The 25,977-nt window shown below is 38.6% G+C and overlaps 1 protein-coding gene across 2 annotated transcripts in view; it reads right to left on the reverse strand.

Moving 5' to 3' along the window:
* Nucleotides 1-25,977, reverse strand: part of GRIN3A (glutamate ionotropic receptor NMDA type subunit 3A) — a 147,641-nt gene that overhangs the window by 44,122 nt on the left and 77,542 nt on the right. For both annotated transcript variants that reach the window (XM_074361922.1, XM_010952959.3), the window contains exon 4: nt 3,082-3,227. In XM_074361922.1, the coding sequence (XP_074218023.1) occupies nt 3,082-3,227 (146 nt within the window). The remainder of the gene's footprint in view (nt 1-3,081; nt 3,228-25,977) is intronic.

Raw genomic sequence — 25,977 nt, forward strand, 5'->3', positions numbered from 1 at the left:
AAACAACTGGGCAAAGGGAACAACTCCTCTTTATTTCATCTGGCTTCACTCATTCCTCTCTTAGAGCCAAAAATGAGGCTGTTGGAATTCAATACAGAGGAGTAGCTTCTAAACTCAGAGAAGAGCATGGCTAGGGCCCATCAAAAGTCTAAAAGAGAAGGAAACCCCTAGACACCTCTAAGATTCATCACTGGGCAGGAAGTAACTCTTTGATGGCTTTGTTGGAGCCACACATGGACACATATTAAGTAGGTCAAATTCCCTTCTTGGTCCCGCTGACTATTGCTTCCTCTTTCTACTCTTCCAGGAAATGAAAAGGCCAATTCAAAAGCATCCCCTTTTCCAGGGGTATAGGATTTAAGTTACAATGAGGCCTATGTTTAACTTCTACCAAAATGAAAAACATCTCCCAGTTCCAAGGCTGTGAGAAGCTTCACAAAGGGCTGGGGATGTGAATTTTTCTCCTAGAAGCTGAGGATAAGGAACCTTAACAGAATCCTGGCAATAAAATAACCGTCAAGCTGCAAGACGTTTCTCCAAAGTTTTACTCTCACAGTAGCAAAATGTACCTTGGAAACTAAATATCAAGTTATCATTTACCAGTACTCTGCAAATATTTGTGGTAGCAAGAACAATAGAACACTGGGGTTCAGTTTTTCTAACTAGTAATTCCTTAGGTCCACCTCAGTGGTATCCTTAAGTGACTACTCATGATTTTGAATTGCAAGTGAAGTTAGCTACGACAGGTCTCTATTGCATAGAAAGGCAAGAAGTGATTAGCTCACAGACTCCCTTGGGGCCCTGAGTCACTGGTGAGGAAGTGGCCAGGTGTGATGCAGGTATAAGGAGCTTCAAGACTAGCTTAATTATCCTCATAGTTGGCAAGGCTTCCAATTGTTTCTCCCATGATAAAATCATGCTGTCTTTTTGAGCATTCATTTAATAACATATACACCACCAGTCATATGTAAACATACTAAAAGAAATTAATATTTTAATAGGGATTCATTATTAGAATACGGTCACCTTAGGAATCAGGGCCCTAAGTGAGCAGGACTCAGCCCAGGGGAGTTTTGATGGGAGAGGGCAGGAACAGGTTTAACACAGAAACCTGTCTTTACAGGTGACTCCAGGGCTGTGCCCTGCAGGTCAAAGCTCTAGGATGGCAGGAGGTAACTTGAGGACTTTGGCTGTTTGGAGTGGTGGCTAAGAGTATAGGCCGTGCCTGGGCCAAAAGTGGAGAAAGACGCCCAGATACAGACAGGAGGGGGCACTAGTGAAAGCTCTATATTCCAATTTCACCTCAATCAGTGAGTCACCCGGTGAGCTTGTTAAAATGCGGATTCTGGGATGGGTGCTGCCTGGAACACGGATGCTGCTGGAAGAACATGGACTGTTCTTTGAACATCAAGGACCTACTTTCCTGTTACAGTTTTTAGACTAGCCTGCAGCAGTGGCTGGATTCTAGAGACCTGGTCCTAGTCTTGACTCTGCCACTTGCTAGCTGTATTTCCCTAGATAATTTGCTTCTTTTCAGACTCAGTATCTTCATCTGTGCCTGCTTTCCTAACGATAACTTCTCTCCAGGCTAGAGTGCGGCCAACTCTGAGCACTGGGGTCTTCTTGGTGAAGCCTCCAGAATAAACAAATAAATACCCTGAGTGGAGTGAAACTGGGGACTGCAGCAGTGGCTTGTCTCACCCTTTCACACAGCCAGAAGGGCCCAGTTTGCCAGCCATTACTATTTAGTGGAGAGCCATCGCTATCTCACTGACATCTTATTCTTTCTCTCAGCCATGAATCTGCCTAAAGGAGAGAATACAGAACAGGAGCTGGGAGGCAAAGGAGCACCAAACTCTGTGTGAGAGAGGGACTCTAATGTTTCAATGTCCTTGCAAAATTAAAAGTGCCATTTCATACTGCTTCAATACCATATATAACTTTGCAGATCTAAGAGCACATGGCTTCCTCTCTAGCTAAGTCCATAAAATTGTTTTAGGAGCTGATTACTAGAGCTCTTGAGAAATACAGAGGCTTTATGTTCCAAAAATTATTTTTTTCTCTTCTTTCTTAAAAAAAATTTGAGGGGAGAGAAGGGTATATAGCTCAGTGGTAGAGCACATGCTTAGCATGCATGAGGTCCTGGGCTCAATCTCCAGTACCTACATTAAAATAAATAAATAAATAAACCTAGTTTACCACCCCCCCCCAACCAAAGAAAAGATTTTTAAAAATAAAATAAAAAATGATAAGAAAAAAATTTTGAGGTGCCAGTTCTGCTGTCCATTGGCGAGGTTATTGTGGTTGAAGATACCAGTTTCCAGTGCTGCACAATTCTAGGGATTGGAGTTTGAATGTATGTCATTGTCCTGAGACCATCAGGGAGGAAGGAGAGGACTGCTCCCTGCATGCTGTGGTGCTTATCAGGAGCCATGCATCCCCTTATCCCAGGCAGACTAGATTGGGCAGATCTGTAAGAGCACCACCCTCCTTTGCATTCAGCTTCACTGAATCACAGGCTCTGCTAATCTGCCATGGCAGTGTGATTGCTCTTGATTGCTTCTCATAAATTCTGATGAGAAGGATGCTGGCATGGGAATCATTGTCTTTTATCTTATTTCTTTTCTACAGGATATCTCTAAGATAAATTCCATTTCCTTGTGGCAAGAGGAGACAGTCCATGGGGTTAGAGACTCACTGTGAAGGAAAGGGTTGCTTTGGGACACTTTATCCTCTGGCCACATTCCCTGAGTGTTTGATCATTTCAGCAGCATTGTTTTCCCAAGTGATATCAAGCCAACATTTACTTCCCCCACCATCTGCTACACTAATGACCCCACTGGCACTTTGATCAAAGCTACTGCCAACTTGGGACTGTGTAGGTAACTAGTAATCTAGGTCACATAATTAAACGCACACTCATTCCATACTGCCTCCTGGATCTCACACAGTGTGAGGTATTACTGAACACATAATGGATATATTTAGCTATCATTTTAAAGAAAAACAACTAACACTACATCAGTAGCTGAGAATTCTCTCCCAGTGAGAACTTTATGGACCCAGGAGGTTGACACTCACTTCAGATATTCCACTCCATCCAGGGTGGCTGGTACATTGTACCTTCTCATATACTCATGCATCTCTGGGAAGCTTTGCCTCACATAATCTTCAGCACTGCTTTCCCGGACAGTTCCAAAGCGGAAGCCTTGGGAGGGATGATGTAGCTAAGAGCAGAAAAAGAAATGTCTTTAATATAAATTATTCTTAGAATTGGTTTCAAAATTTTCTTGTTCCATCGTTCTTTGGAATCTAATAATGATTTGGGAGTTTTCAAACATACACAGCTATAAACACAAATTACTATGTGTCGACATAGGTATATGCTTTTTCATATCAGCTTTCACATAAGTAATTGTTCTAGCTTCAGAAGCAAACAGACAGAAACAAACAGAAAATACAAAAAAAACTTTCTTCTTTATACTGAGAAGCTGTCAGAATTCTTTAGAACTATAAAATGGCATGTAGAATTGGCTTTGTTATTATAAATTGCGTATCAGACAAATCATAAAGGTAAGATAATAAATTAAAGATTTGTGTCCCTCCTTGGTTAGAACTATGCAAAGGCCAAATTAAAATCCTGCATCCTGAGATTAAAATATACGTGACCCAAAATAGTGAACATATCTCTTTTATGCTTATTGATCTTTATGCTGTAGTATATTTTAAGTTTGTTGAGTTTATTTTTGGTGTAGTTATGAAATGATCTCTTTCTTTTAAATAACTCTATTATCCAGTGCTGAGTCATGCTGTATATTTGCTCAAATGGAATGATATGTAAGATAATTAGGAGCAACAGAGAAGGGTAGCAGAAGTAGACCGTGTAATGTCATCGTCCGCCGGGATGCAACACCTCACGGCGGGGAGAGGCAGTGCCCTGGGAGTCCTGCAGAGGCTTTCTGTCACTAAGGATAATAAAGATGCAGCACATGAAACAGTGATATTCAGGGAACTTGTACAGAAGTGTTAATATAGAATCTGACTTATTTCAAATATCAAAATGAATTGGGGTTGGTCTGAATTGTGAAGGTAGTTGAATGCCCTGTAGTCAGCATTATCTTAGGGATTATACTTCTCCACAACTGTAAAATTTCCCATTTTTTTGTTCTGCTTCATGTTAACATATTTGATATCATTGGCTCTAACCTGAAGCCCTGGAGACAGGAATCCATGGGTGGGCTTCATGAAGTTTATAAGCTCCTGAACTTTTCTAGGTGACCTTTTATATAAATGCAAGTTTGTAATTTTCTTCTATAAGGGAGAGAGTGCTGACTTTCATTTTTTAATAATTAGGTTTTCAAGTTGTTCACAACCCCCAAAGGTTAAGAACTCACCGAATATGGTAACCAATAACTTATATTTGAAGATTAATTAGTTTTGACACACACTAAAGTTGTAACAACATGGCAATAGTTAAATAAATTATATGGCACATCCTTATAGAATTTTATCTAATGTATAAATGTTTGCAAAGCATATTTAGTAAAACAAATGCTAGTATAACAAATGGAGAAAAAGCTTTTGTATGGTATGATCAAAATTAAATATGTATATAGTTATTTTATATTCTATGATTCCCCTACATTTATCATATATATAAACATGCACACACACCTTGGAAGAAAATATATCAAGATATTAACAATGATAGTCCTACTGGTGGTGAACTATGGGTGTATTTATTTATTTATTTATAGATTGTCTACAGAAACATGCCTCATGTTTGTAAGTAAAGAAAAACTTTAGTTCACAATCAGAGAAATAAATCACTCAATTTATTCAATATTTATTGGGGACCTATTGTACAACTTTCAGCGTTACTGGGGCCACAAAGGTAAATACCTGCAATCTGCCACACAGGGACTCAGCACCTGGTCTGGGACATTTCTTTGGTACTCCACTGCTGAGTAGGTGATATGGCATACCTTTGTGTCTAATATAATTGTTCCATACACTGAACAAATTCTAATGTTTCACACCAGCATAACCTTAATGAGGCATCAGTAGTAACAATAGCCAACATTTATTGAGTATTACGTGCCAAACACGATGTTTAGGCCTTTACCTGCATTGTCTTGTTTAATCCTCATAACAGCTTCATGAAGAGGTCACTATTATTACTTCCTTTCTAAAGATTAGTCAACTGGAGCTCTGAGAAATGTAGTAACTGGCATAAGATCACAGCAGGGACTGGATTAGAACAAGTCTGATTTTAAAGACCATGCTATTATCGACCACATCACCTTGCATTCCAGCTCATGGCAGCAAATGGAGAGAAGATACTTATTAGAATGAATGCACTAGTCTTTTAAAATATTCTCCTTAAGACTTAGACTCCCTTGCTTGAGCTAGGCAAATTTATCAGCATTCTGTCTGTCCAAACCTATCCATTTTTTAAGACCTAGCTCAAGACTTTCTATATGAAGTCTTTGGTCTTATCTAGCTTCACCCTCCTATTAAAAAAAAAAAACACCAAAAAAAATTTACTGCTTATTTATCTGTGCTGATAGAGTGCCTTATACATACAAAATAGGTAGGCTAGGTACTTTTTCAACCATCTTTCACACTTTCGATACATATCTCCTTTGAACCTCCCAAGAAACTTACAAGGTATTTCTATTATCTTCTTTTTATAGATGAAGAAACTAAAGATTAGGAAGTTTGTCATTTGCCCAATGTTACAGAGCTAGTAAACAGTGGACCTAGGATTTCAGCCCAGGAAGTGTGACAGAAAAGAGTGAGTTTTCAATACCGTGAACACTATGTCATACTGACTCTGTCATACTGACTCTGTCATACTGACTCTGGATCTGGTCATTACAAAAGCAAAACCTGCTAGTTATGTGCCAGGAAGTGAATAAGGGCTTTGCACATTTTGAATTCTCACAATAATCTGGCAAGGCAGATATTATTTTCTTCTTTTACAGGTTGAGATGCTGAGTTTCAGGTAAAGTAACAATAGAATTCTCACAGTTAGCCATTAGCAAGATTCAGGCCATGTTCTTTTCCCTACCATGTTTCATTCACTTGTGTACCACAGTTATGACACTTGGCACCTGGTAGATGCTCTATACATGTGTGTCAAATCTATTAACTTTAATTAATTAATTTTAACTTCTCTTCATCCTTCTACTCTCAGTTCAGCCATCACTTACCTAACTTGCTGTCTATGCCGGATCCTCCTTTCCTCAGCCCTCAGAATACACATTCCTTTCTTTTGTAGAACTTAATCACAGTTGCACTTTTAAAATTTAATTATGTAATAGCTTAATGTCTAGACTTTCAGCTTCTTCACTGGACTGGAAGCTCTATGTAAAACACTTAATTAACTGTTGTATTCCAGTGCCTTTCATCATGTAGTTGCTCAATAATATGCTTGATGAATAACTGAAGATTCTCTGAACCCAGAGGGAGATGAGAGCTTTGTCATCCCACGTAGCACAAAAAAGGGGTTAACAATATAGCTTAAAACTCAAGCTTCTGAAATGAACCCCTCTTTTAAGGTAAAGGAATCTTAGGTTGGTCATTAAAATATTTTTGTCTTATGAAAAGAATCCCTCTCAGAAGCCCATTTTCTCACACGAGGCTGTGGCAATAATTTTATGGCCCATGAACTATTTCCAGACAAACTCTGGGCCTCTTCGATTTGCTGAGTGCATCACTACAGCACTTCTTCCTAAGACACTGGAAGGAGCTGTGGACCAGCCAGCAGATCCAGGCTTGGAATTCCAGTGGAGGACCAGCCCTTTGTGTGTCCTCCTTTCCACACTTTTCTGCTGCCTTTTGCTCCTGGCCTCCCACATCTCTCTAGTATGGCTCTCATGCCTGTGAAGGGAGCAGTTTTGAGGTTTTGAGAATGTAAAGTTCCTTTATTAACATAAATAACCAGATCCCAGGGGAGAAAGCATTTTGTTAGCCTGACAGGGACCCCACTCTAACATGGAGATGTACTACAAACACTGTCACTTCTCCAGTCCCAGCCACTCTTGTTTCTGCCCTCTGCACATTCCCTCTCTTCCCCTCCAGTCCAGTCAGGGTCATCTTCCTAGAGCCCACACGTGTCATGCCACCTGTCAGTGGTTACCCCCTGCCCTTGGGACGAAGTTGTAACTCCTCACATGGCCTCAGCATATCTTGGTCCTGCCCGCTTCTCTCCAGCCTCATCTCCTCACTCTCACCCTGGGCCAGCTTAGCCAGTTCTCTCAGTTCTTCCAGAGACCCCTAGATTAGACCACTTCTAACACCCTCCCATTGTACCCTGCAATTTCACATAGTATTAGAAACACTTGGGATTATTTGTTCAATGTCCACTTTTCCTGCTAGTTTGTAAGTTTCCACGAGGGTAGGGCCCATGCCTGCCTCACTCGTGTAGTCTTGTGTTCTCAACAACTGTTAGCTGCTATTACTAACATCATCATCACTATCCTCATCATGATGCAGCAAACCCAGTGCTTGGTACCCAGTAGATGCTTGATAAGTATGAGTGTAATAAATAATCTTTATTAATACAAAATTCTTAGGTTAGACACACCTACACATTTGATACTTCTCTCACACTTCATGTTGCCTCTCTTTCCCTTTAAGTATTAAATTTTTCTTTAATTCTTATCTTAATTCTTTCAAAACAATATATTCTTTTTTATTTCTGTGTGTGAGATTCTAAATAAAAAAAAAAAAAGAACTGGCTACTCAGTAATCACGGAATAATAGAATCAGAAAAGGGATCTAAGAAACTATTGACGCAACCCGATGGACTAGCATAGTCCGTCCTGTGTGTTCATGTGGTGTGTAATTCAAACAGCCAAGGACGTCAGAAAGCCTGCACCCAGGAGGGGGGATAAACGTATACAAGGAGCTGAAGCAGTTGAGCTGCATTACAAGCATCACCAGGAAGTCCCAGAGAGAAATATTTCTTTCAAGTTTCAGCTAAATATTTCACCGCCTCTTCCAATTCTGTTTATATTTGTGCCAGCCTCTTCAGGCCTTGGGGAAATATGTAAGGTTAAACTACCGATTTGTATGTGAATTGTTCAGTATTAATGGAATACTGAACTCTGCCCAGAGCACCTGCGTAGAGAATAATCAGATAGACACTTCGCAGAAAGCAGAGAAGTGGCTCAAAACAAAACGGGAGCGAACTCAAGAAATAATCAAGCTGCTGTGTCCATGGTAGATGGGATGATTTAGATTCAAAAACAATTTCAATGTTGAATATTTTTATTTGAGATCTACATTATATTTATCTGAGATTGTTACTTAAATATGAATGAAAGGTAATCACTAGACCTGGTATGATGTCCTTTGGAGCTGAGTGGAAAGGGCCATTCTTAACTTGACCAATGGAACAGGGTATACTATGTATTGGGACCATAGCTCAATATTTTATTCACTTAAACCTATGGACTCTATAATATAGGGTGGTCTCATAGTTCAGAGGGGCTTTGAAAGTCATCTACTCAAGTTGTCCAGTGATGCCTGAATCCTTTATAGCAAAGCTAAATATGCTACCTGGAGTTTCTTCAAAATGTGGACTCTGATTCATTAGATCTAGGTTGGAGCTTGAGAGTCTGCATTTCTAACAAGCTCCCAGTTGATACCTTGGTTCACGGACCAGACTTCAAGTAGCAAGACTTTATTTATAGCACTACTATTAAGTGCCTGTTAAGTCTCTGCTTGAATATCTCCAGTGACAAGGAAATCACGCCTCTTGAAGTATATTTTCTGATATAGGAAGGAAGACTTAGTGTCCCACACAACCAATCTATCTATTTGAATATGCAATAATAACGATGATAGTAATAATGATGATGATGATGATGAAATAACATAATATTTTCAAATATTTACTATATGCTAACACACTTAAGTCTAATGAGATTGCTACTTTTATTTTTTTTAGTATTACATATGAAGAATTGAGATTCAGGGAGCACACTGTCTAAGCAGAAATAGATAAATTAAAATTTGAATCTGACTCTGTCAGACTTGAAGCCCTTACTCTTATCTGGCACTACATTCTGTCTTTATAGACTTGTATTATCATCCAATTTTGGGGGATGACTTTAAATAATACGTACCTGTCTGTGCTACAATTTCAAAATCATTTTGGTTATTATAGATGTGGCCATATAATTTATATTGTAAACTAGGACATGTCTTTAAAAGGGGACACTACTGATTGTTAGAGAGACAACGGACACTAAGACTGTCCCCAGCAAACAGGGATACATGTTCACTGAGTTACCACTCACTCTGTGAACATTAGAAAATAGAAAAAATGAGGCTGGAAATAATGTTCCTGAGACTTACCCAATGTTTCTTTAGTGTAAATTACTGAGTAAATTTTTTATCACAGTATTTTTTCCTTGTTATTCCCATTTTCTTCTACATAAGCTAGGTTCTCCATTTTTAAAATTTAAATTTTATTTTTTCATTGAAGTATAGTTGATGTATAATATATATGTTATAGGTGTACAATACAGTGATTCACAATTTTTACTGCCTCTCTTTATTTTCAGTCTGAGGCCCTCTATGTTAGGTCAGCTAATCTCTCTAGTCAGCAACATTCTTTGACATCATGTTTGATTTATATAAGCTGCAGCCCAGGTCTGTCTGACAACCTGAGTCATTGCATCAAATCCCTTGTATAGATGAGGGGTTAGCAAAGTATGCCTCATGGGCTGAAGCCAGCCTGCCACCTGTTTTTGTGAATCAAGTGTCATTGGAACACAGCCATGCCCAAGCATTTATACATCTATGGTTGCTTTTGTACTACAATGGTGGAGTTGCACAGGTGTGAAAGAGACTATATGGATTCGCAAAGCCTGAAATATTTACTATTTGGCTTAAACAGAAAATGCTTGCTGGCCCCTGTTATCAATTATTGTTAGACAATAATTGATCTAACAAGTCTTTTGACTCCAACACTTTAAATTTTCCTCTCTATTCTAAAATTCTAATGGTCAATTAAGAGATGCCAACTCTGGAGGTGAATAAACAGAGGTAGATTTGATAAATCTCAGCAGGCTTCCTGGCACTGCCCCAATTTAGGCTTTAACCTGGTGGCACATCTCATTTGTAGCTTCTGGAGTATCAACCTCCCAACAGGAGGTCTGGACCACAGCCCTTCATTTCTTTCTAGGACCAGTAATAGGAAAGCTCTGGTCACAACATTTCAAAATTGAAGCAGTTTTATGATGTTGCACTAATTCTACATTTAATTTTAACTCCCAGGGGAAGGTGCTATTGGAGCAGCCTCCACAGGCCTAAAGTTATGAGAACTGGCCAGTGACACACCTACTCACTCTAGCTGGGTTATTTCTTCATGTTGTCAAACAAAAATTGGCACTGGCCATCTGCCTCTATGAGGACTGAATCACGTTGGCACTTGCCATCTGCCTCTGCTTGGATTAAATCACGAGCCACTGTAGTCACTGATCTCCAACACTCCCTGCAAGGAGCTCAGGATGGAGATCAGGACAGAGGCACTCTGTGCTCTGGGAAAAACTGGCAGAACAGGCCTTCAGATAGTTAGGAGGGGAGGATTTTATGAGCCCAAATTCCCTGTGTCTCCTCATATCTAGAAAAGCACTAAAATCATTAACAGTGACATCTGCTCCTCGTGACTAGCAGCAAGCCTCTGCCTAAATGTGTGCAGACTGCACGCACCCCGCTTCACTGCAATCATGTATAATACCGAGTTTCCCCCTGCACCTTCAGAGCAGTTCCTCAGCGCTCTCAGATGCTGTCTCCTGGGCTACAGTCCTCATTTTGCCCCAAATAAAACTTAACTCACAACTCTCACGTTGTGTGGTTTTATTTCAGTCGACAGTTTCATCCTCTTCTTTGCCACCCTCCTCCATTCCTCAACCTTTTGTTGCAGATTTTGTGTATCTGCCCTCTCATCAAAGCTGGAGTTAATCATTATTTCTATATTATTTCTTCCATCATTTTAATAACAGTAATAGCTAATCCTTATTGGATGTCTCCTTTAATCCAGACACTGTGCCAATATCTTAAATTCATCACTTCATTTAATCCTCATAGCATCTTTTTCTGGTACATATATTCATTATCTCCATTTCCAAGATGGGTGGGGCGGGAGGGGCTGAATCCTGAATTGGTTAAGCAACTTGCCCAAGGCCACACAACCAGAAAGTGGCAGATCAAGGAACTGGATCCAGAAACCTGAGAACTTGCACTATTAATCTCTAGTTTATACCACCTTCAGGAAAGATTCTTCTTCCTCAAGCTATAGATTAAACAGGCATTCTTCAACCCTTATGGTCAATTTAATTCAAACAACTAGTGCCAGCTTAAAGAAAGAAGACAAAGAGCCCATTCCCTCAGGGTTTTTAAACAAGGTGTTTATCACAGTTATAGCAACAGCATCAAAGCCAGCAACATTTGAACTGTGCTGTTTACAAAATTCATTCACGCATATTATTCCATTCATGAGGCACAAGCAGTCTGATGGTTTCTCTGTTCTATTCATAAAAGGTTAAAAACAAGCCAGAAGGATTGGCCAAGCTCCCTAAAACAAGCACATTCATACTGAATTCCCTGGAGGTCAAATACCTGTGCTCCATACCTAGCAGTCTTGGGAGTGGTAGCGGGAAAACTGAGCCCTCCCTGCTCCTTCCTCTCTGCCAGCATCACCACATCCTCACACACATCTTGCTGCTACACTGGCCATCTTAAATGCTTCTTTCCACTGTACCTGGGTTACAGGTGGGGGCTAGGGACTGAACTTAAAAAGAGATGTTAAAGTTGGAGAGGCTATAAAAATAAGGAGTCCAGGCTGTAGGAAAGGTGAGTTGCTGGAGGAGATGCTAGAGATCATTTTGTCCATTCAGTTATTTTTATAGATAATAATACAGGTAGCTTGCACTTATTAAGAATGCCCAATGTGTCAAGACTGTGCTAAAACCTTAACATGGATTATATACTTTTAAGCCTCATAGCAATCCTATGAGGTATTTATTATCATGTCCAACTTTCACACAGGAAATAAGGTTTGAATTTGAATAACTGGCCCAAGATCGCTCAGCCAATAAGTGTATAGGAAGGTTCTGAACTCAGTTGGACGGCAGATTCTCTGTATGTAAACATTCCGCTGTACTATTCTCCCATCTATACAATAAGGAAGGAGACTGAGTGAGGCTCGTGATGAAAAAGGTAAAGAAGGGACTCATTCTAGGTCACACAGATAATGCAGAAGTGAGCTTGAAAAACCCTAACTCAGGCCCAAATATAATCCTGTTGAATGTATAATGCCCTCTCCAAATGAGTATGGCTGATAAAAATACTTGTCCTTTATAGTATGCTATGTTCAACAACACTTCCCCATATTCTATTTATGAAACCGTAAGTTTTCAGTCTTTACGTCCTTCTCCAAAAAAATAATTTCCTGAATCAAGTTTGCTCAGCAACATCCATGCAATGGCACTGCGGTACTCATTAACTAGAAGGACTCTGGAAGATCTTGGTATCTCTTTGTCTAATGGATAGTCACACAAGGGTAGGGCCCATTATCATGGCCTTTATAGCGTCTAAAGGCTAGACTCTATAGGATTTCTACAGAGGAGTTAAAGCTATTCTGCTACAAATGGTCTATCTATGCCTTTGTTGACTGTTTCTTTCATTCAAATCATTTTGTTTTGCTTCTTCTCTGACCCTGGTCTCAATGCATTACTCTATCTGGAGCAGCCTATTCTTTTCAGTTCACTGAGACTATTCCAATTGTTCAAAATCCCCTTCAGATCCCATTTTATGCTGTGTGATCTTGTGGAGCTAAGTCTATTTCTCTCAACACCACTGGTGTTGCCAAACACAGAGAGAAGCATGGAATAATTACAATCACAATGTTGGTAGTGACAATAATGACGATGTAGCTCCCCATGTGCCAGGCCTTGTTTAAATGCTTAGGACATACTAACTTTTAAAATTCTTAAAACAATCCTATGAGGTTGATTCTACCGTTATGTCCATTTTGTAGAGGAGCATCCTGAGGCACTGAGCAAACTAATTTGTCTAAGCTTATGGAGCCAGTAAATGACAGAGCTGGGTAACCCGTGTGGCTCTTTTATTTATACTCTTGACTACCATAATACATAGTACAAAAGTGTTTGGCTTTACCAGCTATTCCCTTAATTGCTGTGAATTCAGTTCCCTTATACGCAAAATGGCAAACTGAAAGAGCTCAGCCATTGTGTATGCAGCCCAACAGCCAATTGGAGGAGCGAAACAAGTCCCTAAGAACCTCTTAATACTAGTAGCTATCTACTGTGTTGATTACATGCATGGCCCTCCACACTCATCATCTCATTCTGGCCTCCCTATATCCCTATTGACAGCTCTAGTTCATGGCTGGGGAAAATGAAGCTTAGAGACATAATACGACTTTCCCCAGACCCTTCAACCCCTGTGGTTGTTAGACTGACTTATCAATTGACTCTAGAACCCAACTACAGGTAAGATATTGTCTTAATGGGATTTTCAAAAGTAATTATGATCACAATGCAATTACTTTAGAACCATAATCCCTCTAATGATATGATTCCACTGCCAGTGGCAGAACTGAGGTTTGAACCAGGTCAGCTGAAGCCAGAACTGACACCTCAGGGAAAGGATTTCTTTAAGCTCATGGCATCAGTATAACCCTGCCTTTTTGTTTATATAATTGACTTGCTATCCAGCCAAACTTTAGGGTGAAAAATGAACTGTGGACTGTGGAGCTTAGGCTTCTCAGCTGAGTCATTGCCCATCACCAGCAGTCCTGTACCCTGAAGACTGAGCAGGCAGTAAGGTCCTTGCTGAACCTAGACTCAGCAATTCTGGGCTAATTAAATGCAAGTGAATGAAAACAGCTATAAATTTACCTGCAGTCTAGTGATGTAAGCTTTTTGGCACAACTCTACCCAGATCCTCATGGCATAAGAACTTGTTTTAAAGCCAGTTTTTATTTAAATAAAAATAACAGAAGAATTAAATATTAAAGCATGTCCAATTTGGCCTTCGTTTAGAATGGGTTGGATATAAAAGTACAGTTGAAGGTTTAGCCCAAAGGTCAGTAATCCCACAGCATGGACCCCAGGAAAGCAGCCTCTTAGGGAGCTGCTAAAGCAAAACATCAAACAAACAGAAAGACAAACTACTGAATAACAGTAAGAAGAAAAATCCTTTCCTCTTGCCTTAATTTTCTCTTAGGCTAGCCCTTGGTGGTGACTGGGGCTGTATCTAATAATTTTATTTGCCATGGCTGAATAGTCAATCTGTCTTTGCTCTAGACTGCTCAGGGAATCAGTGAGCGAGCCAGTATGATGGAGGGGCCCTCAAAGATTCAAGTATCTATTCTGAATAAATGCACTCAGGAGAAGATGCCTCCCCGGTTCCCTTCCTTCAGGGCAGCCCGCCTGCAGCATTGCTGCCAGCTTTTCCATTTGAGACCATCTCCCAGTTTATGGCTAAGCTCATGTTTGCTTATCTTTCCTTTCTGTTCAGCACATTTGTTCCTATTAAATGAATCACAAGAGCAGCACAACTAAAGTAGCATTTTTGCTTTGTGAGCCAAGCATCAGAGGATAGCAGTCAGCTGAGTTAAAGAGGCATTTTCTTTCTCCTTCTTTTGCAAATTTGAGAATTTTCATGCAGCAGTTAAAAAAAAACATGCAATGATTCATAAAGCCTGCAGTTGAGAAAAATAAGGATCAGCAAAATCAGGCAATCTGATCAAGATTAGACAGCTAAGTGGAACTGTGTCATACACACATTTAAGAGACTGAACTTGTGTGCTGCCTCCAGAACTTGACCTGAATGTAAGCTCTGCTTCCACTGCCCTGAGTAATTCTCAGAAAGAGTAGGAGCATGAAGTGAGGAATTTATAATTCATACGCAGAAGCTGGCTTGGTGCAACCTGGAAAAGCCAATCCAGGAACCTTCTCTAGTGACTAGATAGTAGCAGTAAATGCTGCATAAGTGTTTGATGAATGAATATGCCCAGAGTGTAAAGAAAAAACAAAAGTTAGGGGGCGGGGGGTGGGAAGGGATATATTGGGATTTCAAAATGTAGAACAGATAAACAAGATTATACTGTGTAGCACAGGGAAATATATACAAGATCTTATGGTAGCTCGCAGCGGAAAAAAAATGTGACAATGAATATATGTATGTTCATGTAAAATTGAAACATTGTGCTCTACATTGGAATTTGACACAATATTGTAAAATGACTATAACTCAACAAAAAAAAAGTTAATAAAAAAAGAAAAAGAAAAAACAAAAGTTGACTCAGAATCTAAAAGTTCATGATGTTAATTAATCTACACTGCGCTTAAAAAGACAAGTTACATATATCTCTTCAGTTCGGAAACGTAGTTGTAAGTGGAAGCTATTTGATTGTTTTAAGATCATCTGTTACATTGGTATACATTAAAAATAATAAAATATTTTTAACTAAAAATATTGATTTAAAAATTTGTTCACTTATTAAACTGAATTAACTCTTCCTCTTTTTTTGGTTCATGTTCTGACAGATAAACTTCAGATAAATGGGCTCATTTGCAAATAGAATTATAGAATGTTATTCTTAAGGTGATCTTAGAACTATTTAATTCATAATCGTTAATACGCAGATAAAGAAACTAGAGTTGATCAGGGTTAAATGACTAGCCCAAGCTCAAAGATTTGCTTATGGCGAAGCTGGGATAAGAACCTAGTTTCTTGAACTTTTGAGATTACATGAGTCATACAAATAAAAATAAAGTGTGACTGTGTAGAAATTGAAGGATGAAAAGCGAACAGAAACAACTCTGAATATCTGGGTCAATGATTAAGCTGCTGAAATGGAAAAACTAGTTTCCTTTTATGAAAAATTTTCAAAAATATTCATTTACTTAATGCCACAAATAACACATGAATCTCTTCTCACTGTAAAATGCAAATAGAAGTTTAATGGCATAAAACGTTATGGTATCTTTTCTTCCTTCCTGATTCTACTGCCTCCTCCAGAAGGGGTACTGTAGTGGTCATCATGAGTATTCCTGAGTTTACCTCACTGTCCAAGGGGCTGAATTTGGTATTCTGATGTTATTCTTTGATTACAGCCTGGAAAACGTTCTAGCCTTGTTTGAGACTACTGCTTTGCTTAACGAACATGAGATAGGAGTTTAAGCTTAAATGTGGGGCTAGCTGGTATGCAGGGCACAGAGTGACAGCAATCTCTTAGATTTCCATAGTAACTTTTCTATGTATTTGTCTATTTATTTTCAGCTAAAGACCTTCAAAAACACCTTGCATACATCTCCTCCCAACAACCCTGGGTGTCAGGAGGAAGGGATTGTTGTGTTCTTCATTTACAGAATAGGAAACCAAACTCTAGAGAGATTAACTGGGTACCGTCTAGTGGTTGTATTAATGGCTCCAACTCTTCTCCCCTCTTTGATTATCATCCTTTGCCATGTCACTGTGAGTGCCCTCCCTCTTTGACTCTGATTCTGGGCAGGTGACTTATTTTGGTCACTGGAATGTCAGCAGGTACGATGTAACAAGAGTCTTGGGAAAGTGCTCATACCTTTCTCCTGGTGCTACAGCCCTCTGCTACCATCGTGAGAAAGACATGCCTAGATTAGCCTGATGGAGGATGAGACATGTGGAGGTCACCTCAGCAAACATTAAAGCACCCCAAATCAGCCAACAGCCAGCTGTCCCCCAAATTCGTAAGTGAGTCCATACTAGATCAGCTGAACCTGGCAAACTTAGGAGCTATATAAACGTTTTTTTTTTGTCGTATGCCACTGATGTTTTGCGGTTGCTTGTTATGCAGCATTATTGTAGTAACAAGTAACAGATACAGTAGTAACAACTACAAATGAAGATCCAGAAATTTAACTAAGTCTCTGTCTCCACGCCTAGTGCTCATGTCATCTGGCCCAATGTTGCCTTTTTGCATTTGCACATGCTATTTATTACCTTTGCCTGGAATTTGCATTTCCATTCCTCCTATTCTTTCTTTAAAATACAGATTAGGTACCGGCTCCCTTTGGATGCCTTCTCTAATCTTCCCAAGAAAGAGTTAACTATCCCTGTGGGCGCCACTTCTCCCTTTTACATATTTTTATTATTTCATTAATCACATTATAGTGCAATTAGTTGTTTATTTGAATGTACTTCTGAAGGGAATATAATTTTCTTTGAATTCTTTTAAAAATCATCATAGTGCCTCATTAATATTTTTGGAATAATGTTAATTGATAGAAAGAAGAACATGAAAAAAGAAAAAAACAATTTCTTGCTGAATGATTTCAAGCATATTTTTGATTTGGTTTTGCCTGCCATCTAAATTAGTATTCCTAGGTCAGGTGAAGCCTCAAGAACAATGAATTCATTAATGCATTAAGTTAGCACATATATATCATATATACTGTGTACCAGGAAAGGTTCCCACTCCAATGGAGAAAAATGATCAACAAAAAGTAAACCAGATAATTACACAGTGATACATTAAAGAAAGGAAGAAAAAAATGGTACAATGAGATAGAAAGTCAGGTGAGGCAGTCAGGGACACTGAAAACCTCACTGGGCACTTAATGGTGAACACGCTTCCTTTCCTAGTTTTGCTGCAGGGTTTAATCTTAACTTGGTTATACATCTTCTGAGAACAAAAATTGGGTGTATTGTTCTTTATATCTTACACAGACTCTAAGCACAGAGAACAGCTTGCTGGCTGATTTATTAAATTCATTGTGTGTGTGTGTGTGTGGCGTCTTCCCTTCAGATTTTGAAATTTATGCTATTTGCTTGGAGGGTTATTATAAGCCTATAAATTCTTTAAATAAATTTCATATTCCTTGGTAATACTTCTGGGCTTCTTCTGAGATTTTCCATTTAGGAGTGGTCATAGGCTTTATTTTGAAGATCTATGTCAAAGCATAACTCCTCAGTGCCATGAATGTTGACTGTAATTCTTCCCAGAGAAGTCAAAGATGCAGTCAGTCTTGCTGTTAGAAGTAAGAAAACTAACTAGAGGGGATCCTCAGCCCTTATATTAGATATAATCTGTCCTTCTTCATTCATCTGGTCGTCTGGGATTATGGTCATATACAACTCTGGAAAATTACAGAGCACTGATACTGGCTGACCATTGTGCTCAGAGATTTTATATACATTATTTCATAATTGCATGAAGACAGTGCTATGAGTAGGTATTATTTTCATGTCTACTTCTTAGGTGAGGAATCTGAGGCTTGGAGTTTAACTAACTTGCTCAGGATCACAATGTCCAGTTGTGTGGCAGAGGCAAGATTCAAACACAAGTTTTCTGACTCGAAGCAAGGTTTAGAGAGCTTTCATTGTTTTTGCCCAGCAAATGCTTATCAAGTACCAGGCTCTGTACTGGGTTCTGGAAATACAAAGGTGATCAAAATGACATGAGGGCCGTTCTCATGAACCTCAGAATAAGAGAGGGAGAAGAGAAGATGAAAGAGTGGGTTTGAGGGGTTCTATGTAGTAGTTTGTCTATTTAGAAAAGCAAATTTTCATTGAATTCCCCAGAGAGACAGCAGTTCCCAACATTCTCTTTCCACCAAAGACACTGCCCCTTAGAGATGGAACTGACTGCTAATGGGTTGATTAGGGATCCCAGGCAGTATGCCTTATGCCATGCCCTGTGGCTGTCTGTGGTTTTTTTTTCTTTTTGTGCGTGTGTGTGGTTTTACATGCTTTTCCTGACCTCCTTGGACCAGGAACACCTGGGACTAGTTGGCTTTCCTATTTCCTTTCAAAGCAAACTGGCCGAGTAAACTTGTCTTTTATGAGGCTTGGTTTTCTATCAGCATTTAGTTTTTATGTATTCAAACTTTCCTCTAATATGCATAATTGCTGAAAGAAAAAGCTGTAGAACAGCCATGAATTATGGCTTTTAGGGGAATGAGCATTGCAGTTAATGTTGCAAGACAGCTTCCATTATAATCCTGTTTTCACATCTTTATGATTTTTTTAGGGGGGATGGAGGGGAGGTAGAATTTTTCTTTGAGCTAAAAATTTCCATGGTTTGACTCAGCCCAAGGTGATTTTCAAAAATGAAACATTTGCACAAATGTCTCCATTTATTTTTTGAGTTATTGTATTTGGAAAATGCTGTTCATTTTTTTCTCCAAGTATTAATGCATAAAAGATTCCAAGTATGAATGGCTATTGAAACTTCAGTCATCACATGCCACTTGTCTCAAGAATGACATGTGAGCAAGACTGTAAAAGAATTATAATTCCCCAAAGCTAGATTCTTTATATAACTATATTACAGCATTTAATGCAAAAGTGGTTAAAATATTTCATTATTTTTAGACTTACATTGCAATGCTTGGTTAGCACACAGCTTTTCAGAGTGGAAATAAAAATTTTGGTTACTTTTATTACTTTCGAATTTATGATGAACTCTAAAGTGAGAAAAGACATTTAAAAATAATTTATATACTTATTAAACTATAATAATTATCTAATTCTTTAGCTTAGGTCTGTTTTAAGTGTGTCTCTTGTAAATGACACATTCTTGAGACTTGTGAAAAAGTGAAGCCAACTTTCGGGGAGCAGAATTACTAATAATCATAAAACCAAAACCAATTCTTCCCATATCTGATGATCTCTATTTAGAATTTTGGCACATATGTAAGTGTTTTGCTCAACTGGTTTGTCTCTCTAATTTGTTTTTCCCTTCCACCTATTTTTGATACAGTTTGATATTCAGAAATATAATCTTTCTGTGTCCATTTTTTGTTTAATGTGTATGACTTTAGATAATTTATTTATATTTAACCTACATTAAAAGTCTACTGTCTGTACCTCATCACTGAGAAAATATGTATATTGGAAATACACATATGAATACAAATGAAAATTGTATTACACTGAAAGTTGATACAAATGAAAATTATATTATCACTGAAAATAATACAATTAACTGCTTGAAGTGATACTGAAATACTGCTGAGAAATGACTTACGCGGTCAGAACTCTTTCCAGGCTTTTCCACTTGGTGGCGATCTTTACGTTCTTCTCCCAAATGAATGACCTCTTTATTAGGTATATGTTTCACACTGAATAACCTCTTGGCCTCTTCTAGAATCTTGTACCTATTATTCTATTCAATACAATACTTTATGAGCTTATCGTCCTAATTAGTTACTCGTTGAATATTACCTCGTAGTCTTTAAATCTTATTCTTTTGTGACTGGAGATGAGGCATTTTATACAAAATGGCTTAGTGTTTTCTCATTGCAAATTCTGCTCTGGTACACACACACATGCACATATATACATCTATACACACATATATAATATACATGTATTACAGACCGTACTATATATACACTGTTTCTCATTATATATACATATAATACGCACAACATATTATGACATATATGCACATGTCATAAGTGTATATTTTAATATGTATCATATACATATGAAATATACACATATACAAGATATGTATACACATATATGATATATGTAACATGTATATGCATATTTCTTGTTAATGTCTAGGCTATATTATTTTCTGATTCTTTCCCACTTTTCCTGGTAGCATATCCACACAGCTATTCTCATCATTTTGAGGGAGATTAGAGCTCTGTATGCTCCTTTCAAGGTCTCTTTTTTCCCTCATTCTCATTATCTGCTTAGGAATGAGCTTTCCTCTCCTCCGATCCTTCATAATTCTGATTCAGCATTCAGAGTTCATTCAGCTCTATGTTTACTTCCTCAAGGAGGCCTTCTCTGATTGTGTCCCTCACAACTCCCCAAACTGGTGAGTTTCCTGTTAATACACTGGCACAGCACTCTGATCATCACCGTAACACTTATCTCGTAATTATGGTCATTTGTCTGACTCCCTGGCTAGAATGAAAGTTCTCCAAGGGAAACTTTGGGATCTGACTTGTCTGTAGTTGTAGCCCCAGTCTTCTCTTAGTGGCAGACATAGGATGACTTATTTATATGTATGGAATGGATGATGAATGAATCGCCCACCTGCCATTCTCATTTAAAAAAATAATTTCTACATTTGAAGTCATTAGTCAATATGACTAGGCATTTAATATAGCTTTTCCTATAATTGCTATAGAGAACAGGCTAGTTACGGTACTCAATGGCTGAAAGCATTTCAACAACTTTTGCCCATGGGGAGCTATAATTTCATCTTATGATATCATAAACCACTCAAGGATTTCATGTAGTTACCAGAACCTTGGGCTAAAATTATAACCCTGAAAGCCCTTGCTGCCTATTAGTCATTTGGTACATGACACAAAGCAAAATATATTCTGCATTCTTGGACTTCAGTTTGGCTCTTAGTATATTGGCTGCTTGATTTTTATATTTGACCTGCAAAATATTCAGCTCCCTGAAAGCTTAATCCATCCAAAAACCTAAGGTAATTCACAAGTACGATATGTACATTGAGCAGTAATTAAACGAACATTATTATGAATTTCTTATTTGTTCTGATAATTATTTTTTTCAAATTATATTCTTGAAATGCTGAGCAAGGCTTTGGGAACTGCGAGCATTTCTACCCTTGTATGCTTAAAAAGTTTTTGAACATAGTTTAATATGGGGCCACACATCGTACTGAAAATTGTGATGGATCTTAAATGAGGAAACTTGGGTTCAAGTAGCAGTTTGAACTTTGGCAAAATCACTTAACTCCTCTGAGCTTCAGTCTTCTCTCCTGTTAGGTGTCTCTTCTGCCTCACAAAGACAGAGGAGAGAAGCTGAGGTGCTGGAGTGAAAGCATTTGCGAAGCAACAGAGAGCTTTACAAATCATTTGTGCCATTATTATTTGTCATGGTAGTGAAGCAAAACAGTCATTTTCTAGAAGCATGTAAAAATGAAAAGAAAATCACTGGATCAGGGTAAAAGCTTAAGTTTCCAATATATGATACTTTCTCTTCTTTCAGCACTCAAGTGAAGATAAGAACCCAAGGGCAAGCCGATGCCAGTGGTAGCATTATGTGAGTACAGGGGTATCACCTCTCATTCTTCCAGATGAGCTGGAAACAATGATTTGCCAGGTGACTTACGAGATGTGAAGAGCAGGGTGAGAAATGGGTTAATGATGGTTCAAAGAAGAAGATGATAAGCTGGTTCCTATCTATCCAGAGGACAGAATAAGAGTAAAAAGGCTCACAAAATAAAACAAGGAGGAACTCTTGGCAATGAGAGGACCAGTGGGTTTCTTTTCTGAAACCCTTTTGAAGACGGACTGATGTGCTGTGGGTTGGGCTGGAAGGCGCAGAAGCAGCATGGGTCAGTTTGACAGTGGGGTAGGGAGAAATTCTGAGTGGACCATGAAGAACAAAACTGTAGGGGTCCATTATCCAAGATGTCTACCAGCTGGGCTAAAATTGTAGTTAGCAGGCTTGGGCTCTGAGTCAAAGCATCGCCCTGATGTTGGGAGAGGACCAGAGCTAAGCAGGACCATAATATCAAAGTCACTGGAAACTTAAATTTATTAATAGGGCATGACACCACTCAAAAGGCGGAGGTAGACTTTATTCCTGGAACAGGCCACTGATTCAAGGGTAAAGGGCCAGCAGCAAAGTGACCTGAGCCTGCTCATCTGGGAACTGACCTACAGAGATGCTTCTTCAATCTCTTTAAAAAATTATCTATCTATCTACCTATCTATCTATCTATCATCTATCCAATTTTTTTCCCCTCCCAGTTTTACTGAGATATAATTGACATTCAGCACTTTCTAAGTTTTAGGTGTACAGCATAATGGTTTGACTTACATATATCATGAAATGATAACCAAAATAATTTCAGTGAACATCTATTATCTCATGTAGATACAACAATAAATCGTTCTCAAATTTTACTGTACAAATGGAACACCTAAGGATCTTGTTAAAAATGCAGATTTTGATTTAGTAGGTATGCTGAGATTCTGCATTTCTCATAAGCTCCTGAAGATGCCAAAACTGTTGGTCCTTGGACCACACTTCTGAGGAGAAGCGCTAATAAGTTCTCCCTGAATGACAGTGGGATTAGTTTCTGAGCCTGGTTGGGAGAAAGATAAGAAAGAGGGCTGTGCCCGAGCATGAGGGAGAAGAGGCCTCAGCTGTGAGAAGTAGAGAGAGAGGAAACTGAGTCTTGGCAGGACGCTATGCTGTCTGTCTTCTCCTTTAGTCTGTTTCACACATCTGATGGTTGGTGTCTTCTCCCTAACATTCATCAAACTGTGCAGTGGTACGTATTTTCTCAGCTCTGTGTAAGCAGAATTATCTAGTCTAAATTAACCTATATAAGAAACCAAGAGAAGTCTCCCCCCCTTCAGGGAACATTGGTCTTATCTTGAAGTATACACAGTGTACGTAGGAGTCTTCTGGAGGAGATGTTCTTAATACAAAGAAATGACTGATGGGAGAATTTCAGGACCAGCAGCAGGAAGAAAGATTTGAGATGCCTCTGATATTATTATTTCCAGGAGTGAGCAACACTTTCACATGAGTGCCAATTCAGTAAAACTAAAAATGTTAGTAGAATGTATTTACTATTCTATATACATATTTTGTATAATCTACTATTTTTTTTTACTTTACAATATATATCTAGTTTATTATTTTTTCTTAAAAGCAATATTGTGTACCAATGAAGGAATGTACTCTACTTTAACCAATCTCGTCTTCATGACTAGGAATTATTTCTAGTCTTTCAATAGTATAAAAATAGCTCGATGAGCAGAAACTGATTTAGTCTCTGACCTCTTTGAGCAAAATCTATGTGAGCTGAGTGGTGCTGAAGGTAGAGTCGGGTACCCAATTGAGGGATTTAATAGAGGAAGATTATTTAGCACCAGAGTTCAGACTCAGATACTACAGCTTCATTTGGAACTTTCCCACCACAGGCTAAGAGGAGAAGTTAAGCAGCCATTCCACAGGGAGTGGTGGCAGGGGAGCAGGGCAGCATCTGAGACTGGGATGGTATGACATGGCGGTGGTGGATGGAACACACTCTGCAGACAAATCGCTCCTTCTTTGTAGTTTACGAAGTACCCAGGAGGGCACAGTCTTGCTACATCACTTCCCTGGGTAGGGCAGCAATGCTGCTGATGGTGAGGGTCCCGGCGAGACTTAGTTCTTCCAGGATCTGTGTTTCTCTCACTTCATCATTGCACACTGAATCATATGTTGTGTGTGTACAGATCCAAATATCACAGCTTTAGCAGCTGTCTCTGCCCTTGAATCATCTTTGATGTGAGCAGCTTTCCCAGACTATGTCCAGGGGTGGGGAAAGTGCTGGTTGGAATAAATCAGGTTGGGGAGGACATTCTTACTGCATGGATAAATGAAACACTGATTAGAAATAATTCACAGTCAGATATTGTTGGATATGAATCCTGCCTCTACCATTTATTAGCTATATGGCCTTAGATAAGCTACCTAGTTTCTTTTAATGCTGTTTCCTCATCTGTATGGATGCACTAAAGTTTAAATGAGAAAAGTCTATGTAAAGCAATTAGCAAAGACCCTGGAGCATATCGGGTGTCCAATAAATGTTATAATTATACTATTCATTGATGATTTTTTCAGTTCCTATTCCTGCAATTATATCTATAGATTACAGAGCTAAGTAGTTCATGTATGACCCTTATGACACTGACTGATCATCATTTCAAACATGTAAACCACAGGAGATGCACATATTTATATACCTATCTTCACTTAACATTCTCATTTGCAATAGGATTCACTTCCATTAATTCTATGCCTTCAGATCATGCATGAGAAAAAAACCCCAGTTCAAACAGAACTTAAACAAACATTGATGGGTTCTGTTTTGGTTGGCACTGTTAAAATTTTACTGTCATTTGGCATTTTTTAGGCAGCAGCTTCCTGATAAAATGCTATGGTAAGTGCACTTCCAAGTTTGAAAAATATTAATGGATTCTGACTAAACATCTTTCTAAACTTAAGCTATGAATAATACCATCTATGTATATATAATTATATATATAATATGTGTGTGTGTGTGTATATATATATATATATAGTGCATTTGAATTGTCTGAAGCAGGCTTGTATGCAATTTCATTTGGGAAAACTGAGCCCTAACTGGCTAAATCCCAGGCTGAGTTCTCAATGGAAGTGAACACACAGTTAAGCTTCCTGACTTACCACTGGATACTCCTGTGGTTAAATTACACAAGCTTCTGATCTGATTAAGAACCAAAATGTCAAGCTGAGACTGAATCATAAAAATCCAACACTCACCTTAATCTGCACTGTTAATGGAACTAAAATATGTATTTTAGACATAAAAGGGGTCTCTTTTGGGGGTTGCTGGCAACATCTTCAGACACACATAGATATCTATTGAGTATGAAAATGAGATTCTTCACAGGGAAGACCATCAGACTTAGCAACAAACTTCTATTTATCCAACATCAGGACTTTGTCTTTTGTATCACTGTACCTTGCCCCCTACCAGGGCTCTCCTTCCACTCATTCTCAACAGTTGAGTATGGCATGGTTTCGAATGGTTTGAATGATTGTGAGACCAATCAGAGACTTGTGGCCAAGATGAGTCCAGTAGGATAGAGACAGAGGGTGCGAGCACCTCCTACCTGCAGTTGGAGGGTGTAGCCAGGTGATTTCCACCTAATGTCCAAGAGGGACCTGGAGTAATGGTGCTCCCTAATTACAAATGTGTATGTTAACTTTGTAACTCGTGTTAAATTTGAAAATAATATAAATGTATGCGTGTAAACATACAGTCCATAGACATGTATATAGATAATTTTTTTATAATTACATAAGTGAATATTTATAGATATTCTATGACATATTCAACAATATAGAAAGTTATCTATGTATTAAGACAGTGCTTGCTAAGCAGGTTAATAATGTAAACAAAGT

This window comes from Camelus bactrianus, chromosome 4 (assembly GCF_048773025.1).
Source record: "Camelus bactrianus isolate YW-2024 breed Bactrian camel chromosome 4, ASM4877302v1, whole genome shotgun sequence".
Classification (NCBI taxonomy): domain Eukaryota; kingdom Metazoa; phylum Chordata; class Mammalia; order Artiodactyla; family Camelidae; genus Camelus; species Camelus bactrianus.